The sequence below is a fragment of the Neovison vison genome, chromosome 4 (assembly GCF_020171115.1).
Source record: "Neovison vison isolate M4711 chromosome 4, ASM_NN_V1, whole genome shotgun sequence".
Taxonomy (NCBI): Eukaryota; Metazoa; Chordata; class Mammalia; order Carnivora; family Mustelidae; genus Neogale; species Neogale vison.
In genome coordinates this window covers 38,849,638-38,874,099 of record NC_058094.1, presented here as the reverse complement: position 1 = coordinate 38,874,099, position 24,462 = coordinate 38,849,638, and the positions used below count along the sequence as shown (strand labels likewise).

At 43.1% G+C, this 24,462-nt stretch overlaps 1 protein-coding gene across 1 annotated transcript; it reads left to right on the top strand.

Annotated features, from left to right (window-relative positions):
• The first annotated feature begins 572 nt into the window (after positions 1-572).
• ERICH5 (glutamate rich 5) lies at positions 573-22,819 on the top strand. Its single transcript, XM_044247104.1, has 2 exons — positions 573-630; positions 22,016-22,819. The coding sequence occupies exons 1-2, from the start codon at positions 573-575 to the stop codon at positions 22,126-22,128; spliced, it is 171 nt and encodes a 56-aa protein (XP_044103039.1). The 3' UTR covers positions 22,129-22,819.
• The last annotated feature ends 1,643 nt before the right edge of the window (positions 22,820-24,462 follow it).

The following is a 24,462-nucleotide window of genomic DNA, read 5'->3' as shown; positions in this document are numbered from 1 at the left end:
TTGGACAATTGACTGAACTTGACTACCAGGTGGATTAAGTATATCAACAGCAAACTTCCTCGTGGTAACAGTACTGACGTTATGTAAGAATAAGACTGCCATCCGAAGCTAGTCTACCAATCAATAGCCACTGACCACAATCGCCTCCTCCCCTCTCCAGCTATTTAGTGATGATTCAGATGAGCCCTCCCAGCCCTTCGCCCTCGCCGTTAGGGACACCATCCCTATCCCTGCTTCTGAAGCCTTTTCCCTCTCCTCCTCGACTGCACTCCCCACCTTCTGCCCACCTGGCTCCCTGTCCCTGTCCTCTCCAGCTTCTTCGCTCCAGCCTCCCAGACCACCTCCCCCACCCCCTCCACCTCTGCCGCGCACCCTCCCCTCTCCAGGTGCGCACCGCCGCCGCGCCGCGCAGCCGTGCGCTTCCGCTCCGCACCGCCGGTGCCGGGAGGGCAGAGTTGCAGGAGCGCTGCGCCGCCGGTGCGTTCTGCGCGGGATCCGAGCTCCGGGCCGACGCCCGCACGGGGCCGGGACAGGTGGCTGCGCTGGTCCACAGGGCCGCCCTTCTGCCCGCGATGGGCTGCTCCAGCAGCGCCCTCAACAAGGCCGGCGACAGCAGCGGGCTCCGCAGAGGTGAGCAGGGGACCCGGCCCCAGCTCCGCCCGGGCCTCGGGATTCCAGTCGGCTTGCTCCCCGGGGGTCCGAAAGGTGCGACTCGTGTCCGCCCCGTCCGGCAGGGGGCGGGCTGCTCGCTGACGACCGGAGTGGGCCCTGAGCGCCTCGCGACTCCCTCCGGAAAGCCGCTGGACCCGCGGTGTGGAGGTCCCCGTGCGCCCCGCCGCGCAAGCTGCCCGACGCGGGAGGCCAAGGGCCGGGCCCGGGGTCGCCCTACCCGCCGGGCCGGGCCCGGGGTCGCCCTATCCGCTGGGCGACCGGGAAGGTGGCGTTCAATCCCTACCGCGGTTGGCGGCGGCTTCCCTTAAACAGATGAGTGTTTTCCGACCCTTAAAAGAGGTGCTCTTTTATCTCCCCAAAGTACAAACTTTCAGATTATATAAAGCTGCAAACTCACTGGGAACAATTCGTCTGGTCGTGAGGAGAGATGTGGTACCCATTTTTTCTTTTGAGACCTTGCCTTCTCTTCAGCCTTGCAGCATCAAAGATGATACAGGTGGACGGACGTTCACTCCATCAAGTAGGCTCTTGCTCTATTTTTAAAAAGGTCAGATACACCTTCCCCTATCCTTGGCTTCAGTATTTCCTGACGAATATCCATGGGGTAAAAAGTGGTTATCACCTAAATTCAACAAGTGTATTTTGGATGTCTATTATGTCATAGCCAGGTGTCTGGCTAGATGCTGGAGATATAAGTGACCCTGTTTGGGGGGTTAGGGATCAAAGAGACAGGCAATAAACAAGTTCAATGATTAAGTTTCTGACAGTGAGAAGTGCTGTGAAAAGAGTAAGAGCAGATTAATTAACTAGAGAATGACTGGGTTTTATGTGCACTTCCAAGATTTTGAAGGGCTAACATTTTTAGACAAAGTTTCGAAGGTTAAGCAAATTCCTTCAAGTTATTTTGGAGGCATACTCATGGCTAAAGCTAGGGGAAATTTTATATTCCAGTTAATTCCTTTTCAGAGGTCTTCTTTTAGCACCTTGTGTTATTCCAATAACAGAAACGTCTTCCCCTCTGATTCTGTAGTAGAGAGCATAGGATTTTCGTGAATGCTGTTTCAAAGTTCAGATGCCCTGTCCTAGTCAGAAGTATGTTTGTTGTGTTGCAGTCATTTTCATGGTGTATGATAAATTTATTTCTAAAAGTAATAAAAAAGTTTGGAAATAGGCAAAGTCATTAAAACCATACATATAAAAGTGATTCCAAACCCTTTATCATTGACAACGATGTGAAGTGATGGAAAAATCCATTCCATTAATGTACAATGCTCGCTAACCTTTCTTTTAAAGAAACGAAAGCCTCATACCTCAAACATGCTCTCAAGAGGCCAGTGCAAAATAATAATAATAATAATAAATTTAAAAAATTTTTAAAGAGGCTAGAACAAGGAACAATTTCTTTGATGTTTCATTTTATTTTATGAAACCGGGTAGATTTTGCATTCTGTTCCATGACAAATCCTTGTTGTTTTCAATATGAAAAACTGAGGAAAATTGATGCTTCAAGAAGGTTGACCATATTTTGGTTTCTCTTATCCCCTTCTGTGGCCACAGATATCCCAGGAGTAGCATACTGATTTAAGAAGCAGAACACTAGGGGCACTTGGATGGCTCAGTGGGTTAAGCCTCTGGCTCTTGGTTTTGACTCAGGTCGTGATCCCACAGTAGTGGTCTCATGGGTTGTGAGATGGAGTCCCATCCTGAACCATGCCTCAGGCTCCACACTCAGCAGGAGTGGCTTGAAGATGCTCACCCTCTGCTACTTCCCCTTGCATGTGCACACTGTCTCATGCTCCCCCCCCCACCAAATAAATAAATGGGGGCACCTGAGTGGCGCAGTTGGTTAAGCCATAGACTCTTGATTTCCACTCAGGTCATGATCTCAGGGTCCTGGGATCCCTGGTGTGGGCCTCCGCGCCCAGTGCAGCGTCTGCTTCAGGATTCTCTCTCCCTCTCTCTCTGCCCCTCCTCCTGCTCGATCATGCTTTCTCTCTCTCTCTCTCTCCCCCCCCCTTAAATAAATAAATAAATAAATAAATAAATGTTTTAAAAATATATAAATAAATCTTTTTTCTTAAGGCTGAGCACTATATCATCAGTATAGATTTTATTTTTTACTTTTTAAAGATTTTTTTTTTAATTGAAGAGAGAAAGTGCATGCACACATGTGAAGGAACAGGGAGAGAGGGATAAGCAGACTCCATGCTGAGTGCGGAGGCTGGGCTTGATCCCAGGACCCTGAGATCATGACCTGAGCTGAAATCAAGAGGGAGCTCAGCCACCTGAACCACCCAGATACCCCTCATTATAGATTTTTTTTAACTGATAAAAACATGACTCTGAGGAATGTTACTCTTAGGGAAGGGCATAAGTATCTAATAAGGCGAATGACTTTTTAATCCTTTCAAAACATAATGAATAACCTTGTTTAAAAAAAAAAAACATTTTATCACCAGTATAAATAACCATCAGTATAAGTCACACCCTTTCATATTTTATTCGTGCTTTCCTCATTGTTCTAAGTTTTCCTGGATGTTGTTCTGAAAGAAATGTTAAAATGCCCAACAACCAGGTTTAGCATATATAAAATTAATCCGCTGCATAAATTGCTCAATGCACATATTGAATCAGTCAACAGGTGTATTTTGCTTCTGATCCCCAATCACACAATACTCTCTTGTAATTGGATACTATTGTATGCTCATCAACATTTCAACTCCATGATCTTGGAGGCTCAATAAATAATTCATTCCTGTTTGTGCAGCTCAAAACTTCTTTAAATCCTAAATCCAATCCTAAGTCTGTGTGTGAGTTTTAGATTAAAAAAAAAATCCAAGTTTATTAAATGTCATGTAAATACCTTTATTAAGTGTACCCCTGGTGCCTAACAATACTTGGCACATAGTTGTTGAATTAATTACTTCACTTAATCTTTATGACAATACTGTAAGTATGATTATCTCCATTTCAAAGATAAGGAGCCCTGTGACCTTGGACAAATTATTTACTCTTCAGAGTCAGAGCTGGGCTTTGAATTCAGGTCCTCTGCTTCCAGAGCTTGACCTATTTCTCCTTAAACCATTTTTTGATAACTAGACTTAAATCTGTTTTTGCCTCAGATCACTCTGGATCCCCATTAGAGTTGTATGTCATCCACTTTCCAAACAACAAAAGAAATCTAATTAAGTATAATATAATATTATAATTTAATAAGTTTAATAATATAATTATAGTTTTATCATAATCCCTAGATAAGATCTATAGTAATAAATATGATACAGTTGTGATGTATATAATAAATACATTTGTTCTATATTAATATATAATAAACATATTTTAATAAGTATTTATTTATCCCAAGTAAGTCAGTAAAATATGAACTTTGTATTTACTTCCAAATATAAACTAGGAATATTTGGAAGACATTTATTTAACCCTAGAGCTATTTTGAGCAGAGTACATAGATGGAGAGAAACTTCTGGTGCCCCCCCACAGGGATATAGATAAAACCCTCATATCCTACCAGACATTCTTTAAATTCACAACATCAACCTTAAAACCACATGGGTTGATGTTAAAATATGAGAACTATCCTGTGGACTGGATTTGCATTGACAAATTCTGAATTTCTGTTAAGTAACTTAAGAACTGTCATACATGACATAATATTAGCTTACAAGCAAAATAATCATTAAATAGTGGTTTGGGCTAGATTACCTCTGAGATCAGTTATGATTCTAAAATCCTGTACCATCAAAATAGTAAGGTACTTATTTTCAGGGCTTAAATTTAAGTCAGATAGCAGCTATTTGTTTAGGTAGCTGTTAGGCTAAAGAGGAAAAGCTCTTCCACTGATCACATGGCTGGGTTTGCTCAGACCCATCAGACACGGAATCCCAGCGAGCTTCTTTCCCTCACCTCTGAAGGTGACTGGCTACGGAAAGAGACGTGGGGGACCAGGAGACAGGTGGGTAGTCAGATAACTATCCAGTGTTGAACAGGGCCTGGTATATGCTAGTCACACATAGGTTTTTACTGAACGCCCTAAAATGTGGGAGGAAAGAGGCTTTTCTTTCCAAAAGGACGATTAGACAGATTGAGTGGACTTTCTTGTATTTGTGGAATCAAGTCTAAATTTGGGGGCCATATTCTGTTTAAAATTTCTGTTCTTTTCAGCACCCCGAGGGTCCGGTGGAATTGAACACAAAGGCTTTGTTGATTTTATGGACTTTTTTTTTTTTTTATAAGATTTTATTTATTTATTTGTCAGAGAGAGAGGGAGAGAGAGCAAGCACAGGCAGAGGCAGAGGGAGAAGCAGGATCCCTGCCGAGCAAGGAGCCCGATGTGGGACTCGATCCCAGGACGCTGGGATCATGACCTGAGCCGAAGGCAGCTGCTTAACCAACTGAGCCACCCAGGCGTCCCGATTTTATGGACTTTAACGGACTCACAGGTCTCTAGGTTTTCGTACCTGAAGCGTCCCCCCTGTGCTGCCAGCCTCCTATGTCCATGTGTGATCCTTGCCTGCTCTTCCCTAATATAAATGCCAACTGTTTCTGGCAGACTTCTTCCTGAAATCTTCCAGCTTCAGCACCAGCACGGACGAAGTAAATAGATGGTCATTATTGACAATTTCACTGCTAGGTTAATAGGTACATTTCCACTGCTGGCTATAATCATTTGTTTATTCTACCCTCAACTCTCCACTAGCTGCTTGGAGTCCGTGTTACCAAGGCAATTGAACGAGGCTTGAATTTCACACTGTTATGTGAATTGTTCTTTGTACTGCAGAGATACCTTCAGCCAATATTTTCACACAGTGATATTTCAGTCCTAAGTAGACAAACGTTTTTTCTTTGTAATTGAAGTCTAAATATCATCAACATTAAAACTCATTTTAATTGGCTTGGCTGCAGATATTATATATAAAAATGGGATTTATTCCTTTATAATGCTGGAAGTCAGGGCGCCTGGGTGGCTCAGTCGTTGAGCATCTGCCTTTGGCTCAGGTCATAATCCCAGGGTCCTGGGATCGAGCCCCTCATCGGACTCCCTGCTTGGTGGGGAGTCTGCTTCTTCCTCCCCTACTCCCCCTGCTTATGTTCCCTCTCTCACTGTGTATCTCTCTGTCAAATAAATAAATAAAATGTTTTTTATTTGGGTGGTTTTAAAAAAGCCTGGTGGCTCAGTGGGTTAAAGCCTCTGCCTTCAGCTTAGGTCATGATCCCAGGGTCCTGGGATCGAGCCCCACATCGGGCTTTCTGCTCAGCAGGGAGCCTGCTTCCCCCTCTCTCTGTCTGCCTCTCTGCCTACTTGTGATCTCTCTCTCTGTCAAATAAATAAATAAAATCTTTAAGAAAAAAAAAATGCTGGAAGTCTAGACCAAGTCTAGTATGTCTTTGTGTCCCTCCTAGAGCCTGGCACACAGCGCTTGGCAAATCTTTGTGGCTGGGTGGTTATTACATACAGCTAATTAAAATGGAATATAAGAACCACATACGTGGCTCAAAAATTTGAAAACAGGGACGCCTGGGTGGCTCAGTGGGTTAAGCCGCTGCCTTCGGCTCAGGTCATGGTCTCAGTGTCCTGGGATCGAGTCCCACATCGGGCTCTCTGCTCAGCAGGGAGCCTGCTTCCCTCTCTCTCTCTCTCTGCCTGCCTCTCTGTCTACTTGTGATCTCTCTCTGTCAAATAAATAAATAAATAAATAAAATATTTTTTTAAAAAAAATTGAAAACATTTGAAAAATGCATGCTTTGAAAAGTATACCTCCTGCCCTATTTCCACCATCTGCTTAGTTCCAATCATGCCCATGGGTAAATACTTTTATTTTTTTATTTATTTATTTTTTTAAAATGATGTTCATTCAGAACTTCATTTTTTTTTTTTTTTAGATTTTATTTATTTATTTGACAGATAGAGATCACAAGTAGGCAGAGAGGCAGGCAGAGTGAGAGGAGGAAGCAGGCTCCCTGCTGAGCAGAGAGCCCGATGCAGGACCCTGGGATCATGACCTGAGCCGAAGGCAGAGGCTTTAACCCACTGAGCCACCCAGGCGCCCGGGTAAATACTTTTATTGAGTGGAGGTTTTTTGGATACTCTTCCAAAATTTGTTTATACATTGCAAATATCATTTCCCACTCCCATCTACAATATACAATGTAGTTTTTAAAGATTTTATTTATTTTTTTGTCAGAGACAGAGCAAATGAGAGAGAGTGCAAGCAGGGCGGGTAGCAAGCAGAGGGAGAAGCAGGTTTCCCATTGAGCAAGGAGCCGGATGTGGGACTTGATCTCACAATGTGGGATGTGGGACCTGAGCCGAAGGCAGACACTTAACCAATTGAGCCATCCAGGTGTCCCTATAAAATGTATCATCCCCACTATTTTTCACCTTGTGTTTTTTTCACCAAACAAAATGGAGATCTTTCTATATTGATATATAGAGAATGTCTTTCTCCTTTTTTACCCTTTTTACCCTTGCTTAATCTATTGTGTGATTTGTTTGACCAGTCCCCTACTGGTCATTTGGTTTGTTTCCAATCTTTTCCTGTTGCAAACAAGGCTGCAGTGAATTCCTTTACATATGCATCATTTTGAATGTGGGCAGGAACCATTTCCCAAAAGTGGCATTACTAAGTCAAAGGGTATGTGCCGTTATGATTTACATGGATAACTGCGTAAATGCCTTCCTTAAGACTTGTACCAGTTTACTCTCTCATCAACAATACAGTAATTTTTTTTTTAATAAAATTGAAGGATTTTCGAGATTAGTGCAGCCACATCAAAACATGGGCTTGGAGGAGAAGGCAGGAGACAGGTAGGAGTTCCCACTTGGTTCCAGGTATTTAAGATTCTGATCCCCACAAGAACCTTCTAAAGCAAACATCAGTATCAGCAAAAACAGCTAGGAAACTGCAGCTTAGTGAGGAGAGATCACTTGCCCGAGATCTCAGAGCTAGCAAGGGATGGGGCTGCAGCCCAGTTCATGTGACTCGGGAGCCCCTGCTCTTCTCACAGTCCAGTTCCATCTGGGGTCCAGCCCCTCTTCTGCCATAACTCGTTGTATGGCCCGACCTGTAGGCAGAACACAATCCCTGTTTGTCCAGTGGGTGCATGGTTGGATGGCTGGATTGACAGAGATGGGGATTCAAGGGCATGAGGGTACCACATAGAAAAGCCAAGGGGGAGTAGGAATCGGGACTCAGGGAATAACAGAAACTTGGAAGGCAACATTGGCTACGGTGGACTTGGGAAGAGAGTGGTTTGTGGAGAGGGTCTCCTCATCAGGCAGGCAAGTGTCAACACAGCCAAACAAAGCTTCACTGTGTTCTTTTAAATCATGCACCTGTAAGATTGCCCCACGTCCCAGCTAATGTGCACAGTTTCACTTCTGTGTTAATGTTTTACAACATCGGGTTTAAAATAAAAACCTACCACTTGTGGGGGGTTCCTGCTGGGCTCACCAAAACTGATAAAGAGCACCAAAGTTGGCCAGGCTTCAGCACCTGGTGTGTTTAAGGGTATGTAGTTCCAGGTAATTTTTTTTGTTTTGTTTTGTTTTTAAGCAAAATACCAGAGTATAGTTTTCCAAGTAAGTGTTAATGTCTGGAAAGCATCAAAATAACCTCAGAAACCTCTCTACTTTCCCAGAGACGTTGCTGTTGATGTTCCTTGATCCCCTCCCTGGGAGTTGCTGTCTAGCTCTAGAGTTCATTCTTTTGTGCATATTCAAGGATATCAGAGATTTGCCCTTTAAGGATGAGGACTGAAGGAAAAAACTCACCGACATTAAAAAAAAAGTTTTATTCTGTATTTGAGAGAGAGAGTGAAAGCATGAGCCAGGGGGAGGGGCAGAGGGAGAGAAATCCTCAAGCAGACTCTCTGCTAAGCGAGGAGCCCCACACAGGGCTCGATCCCAGGACCCGTAGATCATGACCAGAGTTGAAATCAAGGGCCAGGCCGACTGAGCCACGCAGGTGCCCCACATTGTTTTTAATAGCTAAATGTCTATGGGAATTGCTTTATGAAGGTGGACATAATAGGCCAGGTGATGATTGTATGCTCAGAAACAAGGAATGGTCGTTGGAAATAGGCAAGGAAAAGAAAGGGCAGCCTGTGTCAGAGGGGCAAGTTCAGCTGACATCACTTTCTTCCCCATGGAAGGGCCCAAGGGGCTGTGGGTCCCCAGGATAACTGGGCTGGGCTGCAGTCACTGGGTGGGCTAGAGTCCCAGATCTTAGGGAAGATGACCCTCTTTTCTCAGACTACATACTCAGCAGTCCCTTTGGCTGCTCCTCTAGGCTGGCTTCTCCAATAAGACAAAGACCTCAAGACTCAATAACATGTTCTTTATTCATACTGAACACTCCTTGACATTCAAGTCTGTATGGTTCTGAACACTTGCTTTGAAATGAGCACATCATGTAAGGCTGGTTACATAAGTGAAGTGTCCAAATGTGCCTTAAATAGGAAAGTCAAGATAGAAGATCAAGAAGCATCCATAGACAGCAAAATGGCATTCCTGCCCTCTCTATCTACTTTAGGGTCACCAAAAGTCACATTTCATTTACAAACAGCACACTCTGTAGTCCTGACAGTGTAATTTAAAGTGGGCACCAAAATAGCACCAATTAACATCAGTTAGGATAAAATGAACTTGACCTCATGAGCCAAAGATTAAAACTTCTCTATGTTTCAACAAGCCTTCCCTATGATCTGAGCTCTACCCTTTCCTGGCTTCTTTGCAGCTATTCCAGATGCCTCTTCCCCATCAACTGCACCCCCCCCTGCCCAGCCCCCAGCTTCCCAGAGTGAACTTCTCTCTCAGTGATTGACCTGCCTCCTCTCCATTAAAAGAAAGGTCTTCAGGATCTACTTCTTTGGATGTACCATCAAACCAAGTTATTGTGTTTTTTTGTTTTGTTTTGTTTTTGTCTGTGAGTTAAAGTTAATTGCCTGTTCCTCTTACCAGCATTTTCCCATTTGGGGACAATATTTCCTCAAGCCTAAAATATATTTGTCCTTACATTCAGTGAAAAGGACCTTTCTGCTTTATTCAGAGGCTTGTTTTTGTTTTTTTTTTAAGATTTTATTTATTTATTTGATACACAGAGATCACAAGTAGGCAGAGAGAGAGGAGGAAGCAGGCTTCCTGCTGAGCAGGGAGCCTGATGTGGGGCTCTATCCCAGGACCCTGGAATCATGACCTGAGCCAAAGGCAGAGGCTTTAACCCACTGAGCCACCCAGGTGCCCCCAGAGGCTTGTTTTTTTGTTTGTTTGTTTGTTTGTTTTTGTTTTTTCCAATTTATTTATTTTCAGAAAAACAGTATTCATTATTTTTTCACCACACCCAGTGCTCCATGCAAGCCGTGCCCTCTAAAATACCCACCACCTGGTATCCCAACCCCCCCCCACCGCCACTTCAAACCCCTCAGATTGTTTTTCAGAGTCTTAATCTCACGAAACAAACTGTGGGTTGCTGGGGGGAGGGGGGTTGGGAAAGGGGGGGTAGGGTTATGGACATTGGGGAGGGTATGTGCTTTTGGGTAAATTGGAAGGGGAGGTGAACCATCAGAGGCTTGTTTTTAAAACTTTTTTTTTTTTAAAGATTTTATTTATTTATTTGAGAGAGAGAGAGTGTGAGAGAGAGCATGAGCGAGGAGAAGGTCAGAGAGCGAAGCAGACTCCCCATGGAGCTGGGAGCCTGATGTGGGACTCCATCCCGGGACTCCAGGATCACGCCCCGAGCCGAAGGCAGTCGTCCAACCAACTGCGCCACCCAGGCGTCCCTTAAAACGTTTTTATAAAGGGTCCCTGCAGGATGAAAACATGACGCACTATGCAGACTGCCCTGATTGATCTGTCTTATCTTCTCAGTCTCCCCCAGCTAATGCTCCTCTAGTCTATTTTTTCTTTTTAGTAAAAGGAATGCTTTCTGACTTTTTTTCTTTTTAGTAAATTTTCAAAAGAAAAGGGACTGTTAAAAATATGAAGATAGTAATAACAAAAGTGGTACAAAAATTAAAAATCATAAAAGTGCTATGTGAATGACCAAAGTTTTTCTACAGTTATCAGGTCTTATTTTGCTAGGTTACATGCTCTTGTGTTTTTCCTGCTATACTTTTTTTTTTTAAAATATTTTATTTATTTATTTATTTGATAGAGAAATCACAAGCAGGCAGAGCAGTAGGCAGAGAGAGGGGGAAGCGGGCTCCTTGCTGAGCAGCGAGCCCAATGCAGGCTCTATCCCAGGACCTGGGATCATGACCTGAGCCGAAGGCAGAGGCTTTAACCCACTGAGCCACCCAAGTGCCCCTGTCTGCTATTTTTCTTACAATGCTCCTGGGGTTGTGGGTTCTGGGAGAAAGATGACAGAAGTAAAGTGCCCTTCACACATCATCTGAAGGGTACACTTTCTCAGTGTGACTTATTACTGCCTCCCTAAGCTTCTCTAATCCTCTGTTTGAAGACTCTGAAGCTTGGGAAAGGGTAAGTGTAGGAATTTATTTTATACTCTCGTCTTACCGAAATCTTCTAGCTTAATCATTGCCGTGATTCTTGGTCAAAACTACCTCTTCCTATATCAAAGCTTTTTCTTATGCCCTGCTTTATGAAGAAGCTCATTCAATTCAATTTTCAAATGTCTGTTTCAGAGCCCCATGCTGGCCTCCCAGGTGCTTAGGACTGTAAGGGGAAGACAAGTGGCTTTTCTTTTTTTTTTTTTTTTTAATAAAGATTTTATTTATTTGACAGACAGAGATCACAAGGAGGCAGAGAGACAGGCAGAGAGAGGCTGAGAGAGAGGAGGAAGCAGGCTCCCTGCTGAGCAGAGAGCCTGACGTGGGGCTCGATCCCAGGACCCTGGGATCATGACCAGAGCCAAAGGCAGAGGCTTTAAACCACTGAGCCACCCAGGCGCCCCTGACAAGTGGCTTTTCATTCTGGAAAAGAAAATCCCTCACTTCCCTCACTTCCGTCAGTGGAATCTGTACTGTTCCCTCACTGTGGAGGCAAAGTCATCTGAACCGAGTGTGGGTCTGCAACCTGAGAGAGTCACAGCAGTGGTCACCTGAAAGTCCTGGGGTCATGATCCCAGGGTCCTGCCTCTCTGCCTACTTTTGATATGTGTCTGTCAAATAAATAAAATAAAATCTTTTTTTTTTAAAAGATTTTATTTTATTTATTTGACACAGATCAAAAGTAGGCAGAGAGGCAGGCAGAGAGAGAGGAGGAAGCAGGCTTCCCACTGAGCAGAGAGCCCGATGTGGGACTCGATCCCAGGACCCTGGGATCATGACCTGAGCCGAAGGCAGTGGCTTAACCGACTGAGCCACCCAGGTGCCCCAAATCAAATAAAATCTTAAAAAAAAAAAAAAAAGCTGAAGGCAAAGTGCCTCAATGAACAGGAGCTGCTTTTGTACCTCCTGGAGAAGCAGGGTGGGCGAGGTCTGTTGAGGTTGGTCAAGTGTCACAATGTGGGCTTATCAGAGACATGATCTTCACTTTCTCCTCTGCCTCGTTCATTGAAATGCCTTTGATTTTGAGACTAGATTTCTGCCCAAATGCTGGATCCCCAGGTGCCAGTAGTGAGCGTCAGTCAATGAAAAAAATTTCTTTCTCAGTGGTGAATACTGTTGCTCATTTCAAAAGTGATGTTTTGTGCAACAGCTTCTTTGAAATAAGAGTGTCTCTTCTAGGGTCGAAAAATAACCAAAGGAAATGAAATTGGAACATGATTTCTGCAGGAGGTGACAATTTGTCATTACTTGGCCCTGTAGCTCTTAAATATCAGCCTTTCCTCTCCCCGGCCCGGCATCTCTGCCTCAAGTGTTCCAGAAGTGTCTCCTCAACGACATGGTCTTGTTCCTCTACAGTTAAAGCAACATCAGGTTTACCTTCAAACTTGATCGAATTTACTCTGGGGTGGTGAAAGCTCATCTTAGAGAGTTCTGTTAGAAGGATGACTTCTCCAGTCTTTATTTATTCTCTTACAGGATTTTTTGGTCACGGTTTCATACTTCAGTTACGTGGGGTTTTGCATAACTCCCCTCTCTTCAAAATGAGCGCCCAGTTCACATCTGCCCATGACAGAACACACTGTTGGGGATGAGCCCGTGAGGACAATGTTTGTAGACACTTTGGTAAGAGAAATGGGCAGAAACATCTACAGCAGCACCACTGGTGGGCCCACAGATGTTTGTTGGATAAATGGTGGGATGAAATTGAGGACAAAGCAGAGTAAGAAAAGGAGAAGATGAGTAGACTCTTCCCTGGGGGCTGATGCCTGCTGCATCTTGGTTCCCAAAGGTCCAAAGTAAAGAACCTAGAAATGGTGGCAGCGAGGGAAAATACCAGGGTGCCCCTTTTTTACCAATTCTCTAGAAAACCTGTGAGGTCTTTGGGATGTCTAATATGTCACAGCCATGGGATAGGAAATATTGACCTCAAGTTTTCCTCCTTGCTGGGTAGAAACTTTTCATGTCTGATCAGGGTAATGAACTGAGTTGAAAAGCTTCCATCATAATGTGAATTTCAGGTATGTTAGCTCTTGTTCTAATCCCTTCTGTAATGTTGCCTAGTATTTCATTTCTTTGTGTGCCTATCACAACGGTGCTTACAACAAGGGTTCTGTTAGTTCAGCTGTCACAATAAATTTGTGCACGGATCAGCTTACAACAGAACCAAGAGAAATAATGAGCACCAAAGGATTAGGCCCAGAGCAGTGTATGATTTGATAAAATGTAGAGTTCAGAAAACACACACATCTTTTTTTTTTTTAATTTATTTGACAGACAGATCACAAGCAGGCAGAGAGGCAGGCAGAGAGAGAGGAAGGGAAGCAGGCTCCCTGCCAAGCAGAGAGCCCAATGCGGGGCTCGATCCCAGGACCCCGGGATCATGACCTGAGCCGAAGGCAGAGGCTTTAACCCACTGAGCCATCCAGGCACCCCAACACATACATCTTTAAACAACTTTGGATGTGGAAACAATGCGTCTCCCCACAGTATTTATTACATAATAATACAGATTAGGCCGAGAATGTCTCCTATGGGTGGACCAAAGATCTCACTGCTTTCCAAGTTCGCGTGCTAGAAGAAAGGATGTCGTACCTTCTTCATTTTCCAGTGTTTAGGGGCATGTTTATCCCAGCTCCTTAAGTTGCAGTTCATTCTTTCCATTGCTAAGTTAGCTGTAATTTATTGGCAAGGCCACCAGGAGGCCATAAAGGACCTTTGTGAAATTGGAAAAAGATGCCCTCCCCACTCCTGACACCCCTTTGCAGGTGCACAAAGGCTGGAGTTCAGCTCTCCCTCGCCCCTGGGCAGGACACCCTCTGTGTTATCCCCCAGCGATGCCAGTCACGAGCTAGTGCTTTCCATCTGCAAGGCGACACACGGAATCCTCACAGCAACTCCCGCTTTACAGCTGGTGAAACTGAGGCACGAAGAGCCATCATCAGGCTAGTGAGGACAGGAATCAGGACTCAGACCCACTACCTTATGGGTGTTGTTTTTAAGGTCATATGATCTCTGTCCTCTCCTTGAGAACAGATTACCCTCTTCTGTCACATAAGAGAAAGAACTTTTGGGCTGTTCATTAAGAACCATGACCTCCAAAATACATTCATTTCAAAATTCAAGCAGAATGCAATTAATCGATATAAATATAAAATGAATGTGTCACTATACTTAGAACATTCTCTCTCTCTCTCTCTCTCTTTCTTTTTTGGTGTTCATTTTATTTCTTTTTTCCTCTAAGTTTTTATTTAAATTCCAGCTAGTTAATATACAATGCAATATTAGTTTAAGTTGTGGAATTCAGTGATTCTTACAAACAGTAACAGTGATACTTACAAACAGCACTCAGTGCTCATCCCTACTGGTGCCCTCCTCAGTACCCATTACCTGTTTAACCCCCACACACACACCCACCGCATCCCCTCCAGTAATCATCCATTTATTCTCTATAGGTAATACTTCGTGGTCATTTTATTTTTTATTTATTTTTTAAAAATTTTATTTATTTATTTGACAGACAGAGATCACAAGTAGGCAGAGGGCAAGGAAGGGAAGCAGGCTCCCCGCTGAGCAGAGAGCCCGACACGGGGCTTGATCCCAGGACCCCAGGATCATGACCTGAGCTGAAGGCAGAGGCTTTAACCCACTGAGCCACCCAGGCACCCCATTGGTGGTCATTTTAAAGATGTTTTATCTACTTTGGCTTACTGTAGGAAAATATTAGAGACAGTGGCATTCTTCTGTAACATTTCCCAGTTTGGTTGGCTGTTTTCAGACTGTATAATAAAAATGTTCTGTGTTGAGGACATTTGCCTACTTCAAGCTTATCTGTAAGATTAGGAAAATACCTAAGAATGAAAACTGATACGGTGATCATGGGCATAGATGTTCTAGTTATGTGGCACAAATTGATAGATCGCTTGGACACTTGTGACATTCTCTGTGGATAGAGAACTTTTCACAAAGCTTTTGATTTTGGAGAAAAAACTTGGCTTGGTCTGATGGCATAATATGTCTTTCAAAATATACAACTAAGTGACTTTGTTTGGGGTGTGTTGTGACATCCCCCACGGCTTTCTGCTCCAGAAGATTGATGCCTCTGGAATGCACCCACAGCAGGCCCAGCTGTATGGAAATTGTCCGTCTCCTATAACTGACAGTACTAATCACTGTAATAACTATTCTACCGGCAAATATAATTTGGCAGACATCTGTGATTAGTATATTAACATTTCCCTGTTAATTCCCTAAGGCAGCCATCTCCAGAACATCCCTTGTGAGATCTAAATGAATCGTCTCGTCATAATGAAATTTCTTTATAAGCCTGAGAAATCCCTTTTGTTAAGTGGTCTAAAGGGCTATTCATTTGAAAGCTTCATTCATGATGAGACCTGAGGGAGAGCCAAAGGATAGCCCTTCTCTCTGTTCTGACATCTGACTCCTAGGGACACCCACTGCCAGGGCCTAGAATCGCCCCCAGTCCTTCCCAAACTCTGTTGCTCCAAGCCTCGGTTTACATTACTTTCCACCTGGGGCTTCAAACCCAGTCCCAGAGGCAAGATGGGAAATGACTTGATGTGAACAAATGTATTAAAAGGAGAAACAGGAGCACCTGGGAAGCTCAGTCAGTTACGTGTCTGCCTTGAACTCAAGTCAAGATCTCAGGGTCCTGGGATCAAGCCCCACATTGGGCTCCCTGCTCAGTGGGGAGTCTGTTTCTCCCTCTGATCCAACCCTCTTGTGCACTTTCTCTCTCACTCACTCTCTCTCAAATAAATAAATAAAATCTTTAAAAATAAATAAAAAGAGAAACGATTGGCAATGAATTGAATTAATGATAATACACAAACTAAGGAAGGGAAGAACTATGACATTATTAACTCAGGGAGAAATGAAAACTAATTTATGCAAAGTAATAGCTTACTGTTTGGCTCAGTTCCTTCTAGCAGACATACTTGTTCTATGGACATGTACCTGGATATTACCCAAATAACAACACAATTCCTATTTTCAATGATTGCTAATATACAATGGCTGAATTGAAAGGAAATGTGAATGTGTAAAGGGAGAGGGTAGGGGGTGACAGAAGTGGGAGAGGGAGCCCAAATCTTTATTTTCTATAGTGGGACTGAACAGAAATGCCCAAACTGAGAGATTATGAAGTAACAATTTGCTTAGAGATATAGAAGAAAAATATCCCCCCAAAACAGCTAAATGAATTAAGATACTTGCCCCTAGGGAGGTGAGAAGAGATCCGAGTTTTTTTTTCTTTTTTTTAAGATTTTATTCATTTATTTGACAGAGAGAGACACAGCTAGAGAGGGAACACAAGCAGGGGGAGTGGGAGAGGAAGAAGCAGGCTTCCCTCCGAGCAGGGAGCCCAAAGTGGGGCTCAATCCCACAACCCTGGGATCATGACCTGAGCCAAAGGCATACACTTAATGACTGGGCCACCCAGATGCCCCAGGAGATCCAAATATTAGCCGTGCATCTTACATTAGGTAATGAGATGTATGTACACATATATAACTGGGGTGGGGAGTAACTTAGGGAAAAAAGATTAAAAATAATGAAAAGAAAAACAATTTTCAGGGGAAAAAAATAGAAGTATATCACCTAGAGGCCCATTTTAACATGTTGGTTTATTTCCTCCCAGTTATTTTCACCCTCTGTTTGTGATTGTCTTTCTCTTACCCCCTCTTTCCCTTCCAGTGATTAACAATGCTGTAATCATACTGTGATAAAATTGATAGCTAACTTACTGAGCACTTAGGGGCACAGCAGACCGTGTGCTAATACACACTTTATATGCGCCATTTCATTTGATTAACCCCACTGTGCATGCTGATATTTTAACTTCTATCATAATTATGTTCTTACATTAGCATATGGTCTTCATAATCATTTTTTTTCATGGAATAAGAATATTCCATCTAGCAGAATATGTATCTTTCCCCCAAATTATTTGACTTTTAAGTTGTTTGCCACCTCTTGCTCTTATAAGGAATGCTGAGATGATATATTTAAAGCTTTTTCCTGACATGTATTTTTTTTCTGACATTTTTGTTTTTAGGATAAATTTCCAGAAGGAGGATTCCTGGGTCATAGAGTAGAATTATGTTGCCAAGTTGCTTGTCTTAAACTGTCTAGGGCATGTTCACGTTCAGTGCTTAATGTGATGCCTCATGCAGTTTGGAGACAAATAGTGAGAGAGAGTCACTGCCATTTTATGGATGAGATACTTAGGAGCTAAGTCTTCCAGGTCACACAACTGGAGGAAGGGCCAGAATTAAAATGCATGGTTCCCAACTCTTTCATGATTTCTGCTCCTCCTCCAAAATGAAATGAAACCCGGCTGAGCTGTCCCTGTACTTTCCCTTCCCAGATGTCTTGGTCTTCACCTAGTGGAGCGTCTCAGTCATGGGACCCTTTCCTTTCACTGAGGGCCATTCTTCTTCAGGAAAAAGAAAGACCTCTCTAGCAGCCCAAAACCACACTCGAAATCTTCTATCAGGGTAAGGAGGAGAAAGAGCAAGAAGCAGAAAGGACAGGAGAAAACAAAGTGAAATATGCTTACTTAGAAAATGGGACAGAAACCATGAGAAGGTGTCTGAGGAGCAAACATGAAAACACCGTGGTTTTGGAGGACCTTAACGCTTCAGATAAGGTGTTTGAGCTGAGGACAGTAAAGAAGTTTGACTTAGGGAGTGTTAGGGTCATGGTATGGCCTTTCTTTGTTCAGTTGTACACAGGACTTTCTTGAATGTTAAATCTACTCTTTTTAAAAGATTTTATTGATTGGGGCGCCTGGGTGGCTCAGTAGGTTAAGCCTCTGCCTTCGGCTCAGGTCATGATCTCAGGGTCCTGGGATCGAGCCCTGCATTGGACTCTCTGCTCAGCAGGGAGCCTGCTTCCCCTTCTCTCTCTGCCTGCTGCTCTGCCTACTTGTGATCTCTCTCTCTGTTAAATAAAAAAAAAAGATTTTATTGATTAATTTATTGATTTGAAAGAGGGGTGTGGGGCAGAGGGAGAGGCAGAGAATCTCAAGCAGACTCTGTGCTAAGCTTGGAGTCCGATGCGGGGTTTGATTCCACAACCCTGAGACTCTGACCCAAGCTGAACCCAAGTCAGACGCTTAACCAACTGAACCACCTAGGCGCCCCTACATCTATTTTTTTTTTATTTTAAAATTAACATATAATATATTATTAGCCCCAGGGGTACAGGTCTGTGAATTGCCAGGTTTACACACTTCACAGCACTCACTATATAGCACATACCTTCCCCAATGATGTCCATTATTTCTTTTTTTTCTTTTTTTAAAGATTTTATTTATTTATTTATTTGACAGAGAGAGAGAGATCACAAGTAGTCAGAGGCAGGCAGAGAGAGAGAGGAGAAAGCAGGCTCCCTGCCGAGCAGAGAGCCCGATGCGGGACTTGATCCCAGGATCCTGAGATCATGACCTGAGCCAAAGGCAGAGGCTTAATCCACTGAGCCACCCAGGCGCCCTGATGTCCATTATTTCTTGATGGTGATATTCTTTCTCAGGATAGAAACTAACCAACAATTTGATTTTTTCTTTTTCTCTTTCAAAAGAATGATCAAAAAATAACTTTAAATGTGTATTTTTTTCAATCACAGAAGAAAGTGAGTCTTGCTTTGCCCAACCCAAACCACGGACATTGGGAAAAGAATCCACTCTTTATGGCAAGGTGGAAAAGGAAAGTCCTCCCCCCTTCGAGAAGCTCAAGATTTCAGCAGTGTCTACAGCTAACGGAGTTAAATCTGTCCATGAACGGCCCCTGGCAAACAGTGCTGCGGATCCACCAGCATCCACAGAAGAGGCTCAGCCTCTAGACAGACCCGAGGAGTCAGGGCCACCCCAGCCAGGTGGCAAAGATGATACTCTGGGTATGGGAGGAAAGAAGAAAGACATGGGAGCAGTGACAGAGGCTCAGCCTTTACAAGGAAATGCTGAGACCGAATCTGGAGGAACAGATCTCAAGTACACCAAGCCTTTGAGGGCCACAGGAGAGAGGGGCTCTCCAGGAGCAGTGGAGGGTACTGAGAATCCACAAACTGCCAGACAGATGAAACTTCTAGGAACATCTAATAAAATCCCTCCTCTGGAAGCAGCCAGAGAGCCACAACCTCAAGAAGCAATGGGCAAAGGTGAACAGACCCAACTCCCAGAAACAGTTCCCAAGGAGAAGGAATCTCCAGAAGTACTGGAAGAAAGTCAGTTTGTGGAAGCAGCTGGAGAGCAGCAACTTCAAGAAACGTTGGGGAAAGATGAGCAGTCCCAACCTCTAGAAACAATTCCCAGAGAGAATGAAACACCAGAAGTATCGGAAGGAAGTCAGTTTGTGGGAACAGCTGGAGAGCGGCAACTTCAAGAAACGTTGGGAAAAGATGAACAGTCCCAACCTCTAGAAACCATTTCCAGAGAGAATGAAACACCGGAAGTGTTGGAAGGAAGTCAGTTTGTGGGAAAAGCTGTAAACAGTGAGTTGCTCCATAAAACTCCTGAAGGTCCCAGAAACATGGAGCAGAGTCAACTTGAAGGAATGATAGCTGGAAGCATGGAGCATCCAGTGGGAATTCTAGAAATAGGAGCAAATATGGAAATGGTCAAGAAAATGCACACTAATGAAGAGGACCAACACATTGAAGGTAAATTTATGCTGGTTGTTTAGATGTGCTGCATGAGAGATCATCACTGGGGATTGCTGTTTCGGGTGGTTGGACTTCATTTGACCCAAACCAAAAAGGCTTCCATACCTGGAAAACAGGCTTTTGGCTCTCCAGCAGAAATTTTCTACACTTGGTCTTAGCCAAATGGCTGGGAAGCAATCCAGCAAAAATTTTCTAAAGCGGGGCACCTGGGTGGCTCAGTTGGTTAAACCACTGCCTTCAGCTCAGTCCCTCATTGGGCTCCTAGCTCCGAGGGCAGTCTGCTTCTCCCTCTGACCCTCTCCCCTCTCATGCTCTCTCTCTCACTCTCTCTCTTGCTCAAATAAATAAATAAAATCTTTAAAAATTTTTTTCTAAAGCATAGTCTGTCTGCAGTTTTTAACCTGGAGTTGTCAATGTTGAATGCAATTGGATGTTGAAGGCAACGTGTTAAAAGTTCTGAATTTTTCCAAGTTTACTTTTCACTGGGCCCATGTATGGGATGAAGATCTGAAGTAGAGATGAATAGGTGGTTAGTGGGGAACTCACCTAATGAAAGAATGCCAATGAATGGATAGAACAGGGCAGTTTTCATCTTTGCCAATTTATCCTTAGGAAAAAGTAAATCACTGTCAGTCTGCTGCTGTTCTCCCGCTGGCTTCTTGTCCCTATGAGAAGACTAGAGACAATGCATCATCTCTTGGCATATGTGTTTTTAAAATGTCCTTGACCTGCATAGAAGATGGTATCTATGCTGTTCTTTATTACTGTCATAATTTTTTAAAAAATGTTTTCTAGACCATGATCTACATTTTAGTGAGTTTTAACTGCATACTACTGGGTAACTGAGTAAAGCATTCATTCATCTGCTTCTTAACTCATTTACGACCACAGCAGCAGTTTTGGAGTCCCAGTCATATGCCAAGTGCAGGGACTGCAGGGGTGACAGATAGGCCCTGTTCTCCAGGGGCTCACAGTCTGGTGGGAAGAAGGCAGAATTTATTATTTATTTATTTATTTTTAAAGATGTTTTCTTTATTTATCTGACAGAGATCACAAGTAGGCAGAGAGGCAGGCAGAGAGAGAGGAGGAAGCAGGCTCCCTGCAGAGCAGAGAGCCCGATGCGGGGCTCGATCCCAGGACCCTGGGATCATGACCTGAGCCGAAGGCAGAGGCTCACCCACTGAGCCACCCAGGCGCCCCAGAAGGCAGAATTTAAATAAATTACCACAGTCTATTGAGGTCAGCGCTTTAATGAAGGTATATAAAAGTACTCCAGGTATAACAAGAGAGGAGCAAGTAAAAACATGTATTTGTCTGACTAGGGTTAGCAAACTTGGGTCGTTCAGGCCTAGGAGAATGACAGTGAGTCAAGTGAGGGGCATGTGTTGTATCTTGGGGAGCCGTGGGCACGGTAGTGAACAGGTGCACCAACATGTTAAAAGAGCAGCTGCCTTTTGGCTCTGTCCAAGAGGGCCAATGTTGCCCATGCTGACTTCTTAGGGAGACAAATTTGTATCTACAATGTCCAGACTTTTATTTATTTATTTTTTAGACTTTTAACTGTTTGCAATTAATAATTATTTTCTTTAAACACCATCATGGCCCAACAAAATAGGTTTATGGGCATGCCTAGACCACCTTTTCATTTAAATATAAATGGAAGGGTGCCTGGGTGGCTCAGTGGTTAAGCCGCTGCCTTCGGCTCAGGTCATGATCTCAGGGTCCTGGGATCGAGTCCCGCATCGGGCTCTCTGCTCGGTGGGGAGCCTGCTTCCCTCTCTCTCTCTCTGCCTGCCTCTCCGTCTACTTGTGATTTCTCTCTGTCAAATAAATAAATAAAATCTTAAAAAATATATATATAAATGGAACTTTTTATTTATATTATGTTCTACTCTCACTTCTTGGGTAATTCTGCAGTCTCATTTTATATAGGGGGATGCCAAGGTAGGAGATGTCAAGTGGCATCGGCCATTCAGAGGATCTGAGAGAATCAAGGCAATTGCCTCTCTTGACCCCACCAGAGAAACTTACTAATTAGAACTAGAGAACAGAAGCTGCCCCATTGGAAACCAACTGTCAGGAACTTTATTGTTAATGACAAACGAGCATCTCTTAATATCTCCTTTGGTTACTTTTCCAGGTGAGACAGGAGAAAAGGTTGAAACAGAGGTGGAGAACGAGAAAGGAAGTGAAGGGCCTGGAACAAAAGAAGAAGAAACAGGGGAAGCCGTGGATCTTTCCGCAGCCACATAGATTGGCGTGATCGTAGAAGGATAAACGGACACAGTTGTGTTGTAACAGAGAAAAAAATGGACTGAAGTGTGTGGGTATAGATCTTATCTTTTATCATATCTTTTAATGTGTACGTATTTTATACAAAGAGTGTGGTTATCATGTTCTTGATTAGGTTGTTCCCATAAAACTTCTAAGCAGTACACAGTTGTCTTAGGCACTTAGAACAGTAATACATCCAAGACTGCAACAGCCATCGCCCATAACAAGTAGGGTGTACAATTACTGGAGGGTGAGGGTGTTTTCTTCATTGCGGTAATAGGTTTATTCTGTTTAGAAAATGAGACTCTAAAAAGAAGGTATAAGCCTTAGCTGTAGGGGGTTGGAGAAAGGAGTTAGCACATATTAGGGAGCTCATGATGATAAGGTTACACAGTTATAATTACGTTGGGATAAGAAAGAACAACAGTGTCAGGGCAAACTATACCTAGTGTTTCTTTCCTGTGGCAGAATTTAAAGCTGGTAGGAACCTTGGAAAGTGTGTCCCTCTAGTTACGTCTCGCCTGAAGTCTGTCTACTGCAGCCGACTCTCATTTATCACGGTGTGTTAAATCTCTTAACAAAATCCTCATCACAGGAACGCATCTCTGGTGCTATTGTAAGATCAGGCATTTCGACACCGAAAGGCTACACATTTTCCATGTGCCATTTTGAATTTTGCACTTACGTGAAGGATTTCAATTGGTGTTATCCTTTTGACTGACATTAAAGGTATTTTAAATAAATGGACTTTTAAATGTATTCCAGAAGCAACAAACAATAAGAATTCAAACCTAGACTGGGGGGCACCCTGGATGGGTCAGTCGGTTAAGCATCCTTCTCTTGACTTTGTCTCAGGTCATGATCTCAGGATTGTGAAATCCAGCCCTGCACAGGGCTCTGTGCTGAGCTTAGAGTCTGCTTAAGATTCTCTCTCTCTCCCTCTCTGCCCCTCCCCCCCCCAACTCCTGCACAGCCTGTGTATGCACTTTCTAAAAACAAGCAAAACACCTAGTTTAGTTGCCTATGTGAAGTTTATTCCTTGGGTCCTATTATTTTTGTTTGTTTTTAGATTACTGTGGTTTAATGTTAGGCATTAGAGGTAGAAAGGAGCTAAGCAATTAGAATTTAAAAATCATAATGGGGCGCCTGGGTGGCTCAGTCAGTTGAGCATCTCAAACTTTGGCTCCATCCCAGGATCGAGGCCCACCTCTAGCTCCCTGCTCAGCGGGGAGCCTACTTCTCCATCTCCCTCTCTGCCCTGGCTTGTGCTCTCTCGATCCCAAATAAGCAAATAAAGTCTTTGAAAAAATAAATAAAAACCATCTATAATATTTCATTAATGTTAAAATATTTCATTAATGTTAAAATCGAAAGTTACTTTTTAAGAATTCTTCCAAAATTTCCAAGGGATTTTGGTAAAAGATTATAGGTGAATGGTAACGATGATAGCAATCTTGTCTACCCTTGAGTGCCTTGTGTTCATGAACATCAGGATAGAATTATATTTTGGAAACACTTGGTGTCTTTTCTTATTTGCAAATATCTATTTTTTACGATAACTGTTCAAATGAATTAACTAGACTCTTTTACTTTAGCTTTGATATTAAAATGACTACTAAGATGACCTGTAAGTAATTTCAAGAATATAGGCTACAGGGAAGAATTATCATCTTTATTCTGATTTTAATATTAGTTTATGTTTGTGACTTTAAAGAGTGGAAGTAGACAGCAAGAGGAAGTGCTTGAGTAGGTGACATCCTCTTTTCTGCCGAGTTGCTGGGTTGTGATTTTGTTGAGGGCAAGGAACATTTTATGTATCTTTAATGCAGGCATTTAGCCCCTTCAGTGGAACACGAAAGGTGCTTAATAAATATTTGTCAAATCAGTAAATGAATAATGAATACCAAGGGCTCCCATTTACATTTAATTCATTAAAAAAGAATAGATTTTAAAGATCAGTTTGTGTAACACTGACATTTTCATGAGGGCTCAGTAACAAGCTGTGTATTTGGTGTAGTTCTGAAAATGGCACTATGTCGTGGCCAGGAAATGAAATAAATCAGAACAGATATAACATCTTTCAAGCTGCCTTTTGTAATCCAAGGGGGTTTTCCCTGACCAAAAGGTATTTTTAAACAGATATCTACTAAGGAGAAAATGATAGCACTTAGTGTAACTATGAATGATCACCTTAAAAGGTGGAATTGTTCTTTGTGTGAAGCACTTAAATAGTAGGCTTCATTTACTTAATAGACATGAAGGTCCATTCTCTGTTGTGTAGGTTTTTTTTTAAACTGGTAGCATGTGTTAAAG

Coding starts and splice junctions, on each gene's coding strand:
- ERICH5 (XM_044247104.1), top strand. CDS start 573: ATGGGCTGCTCCAGCAGCGCCCTCAACAAGGCCGGCGACAGCAGCGGG. Junction 631..22,015: donor CAGCAGCGGGCTCCGCAGAG/GTGAGCAGGGGA, acceptor TTACTTTTCCAG/GTGAGACAGGAGAAAAGGTT.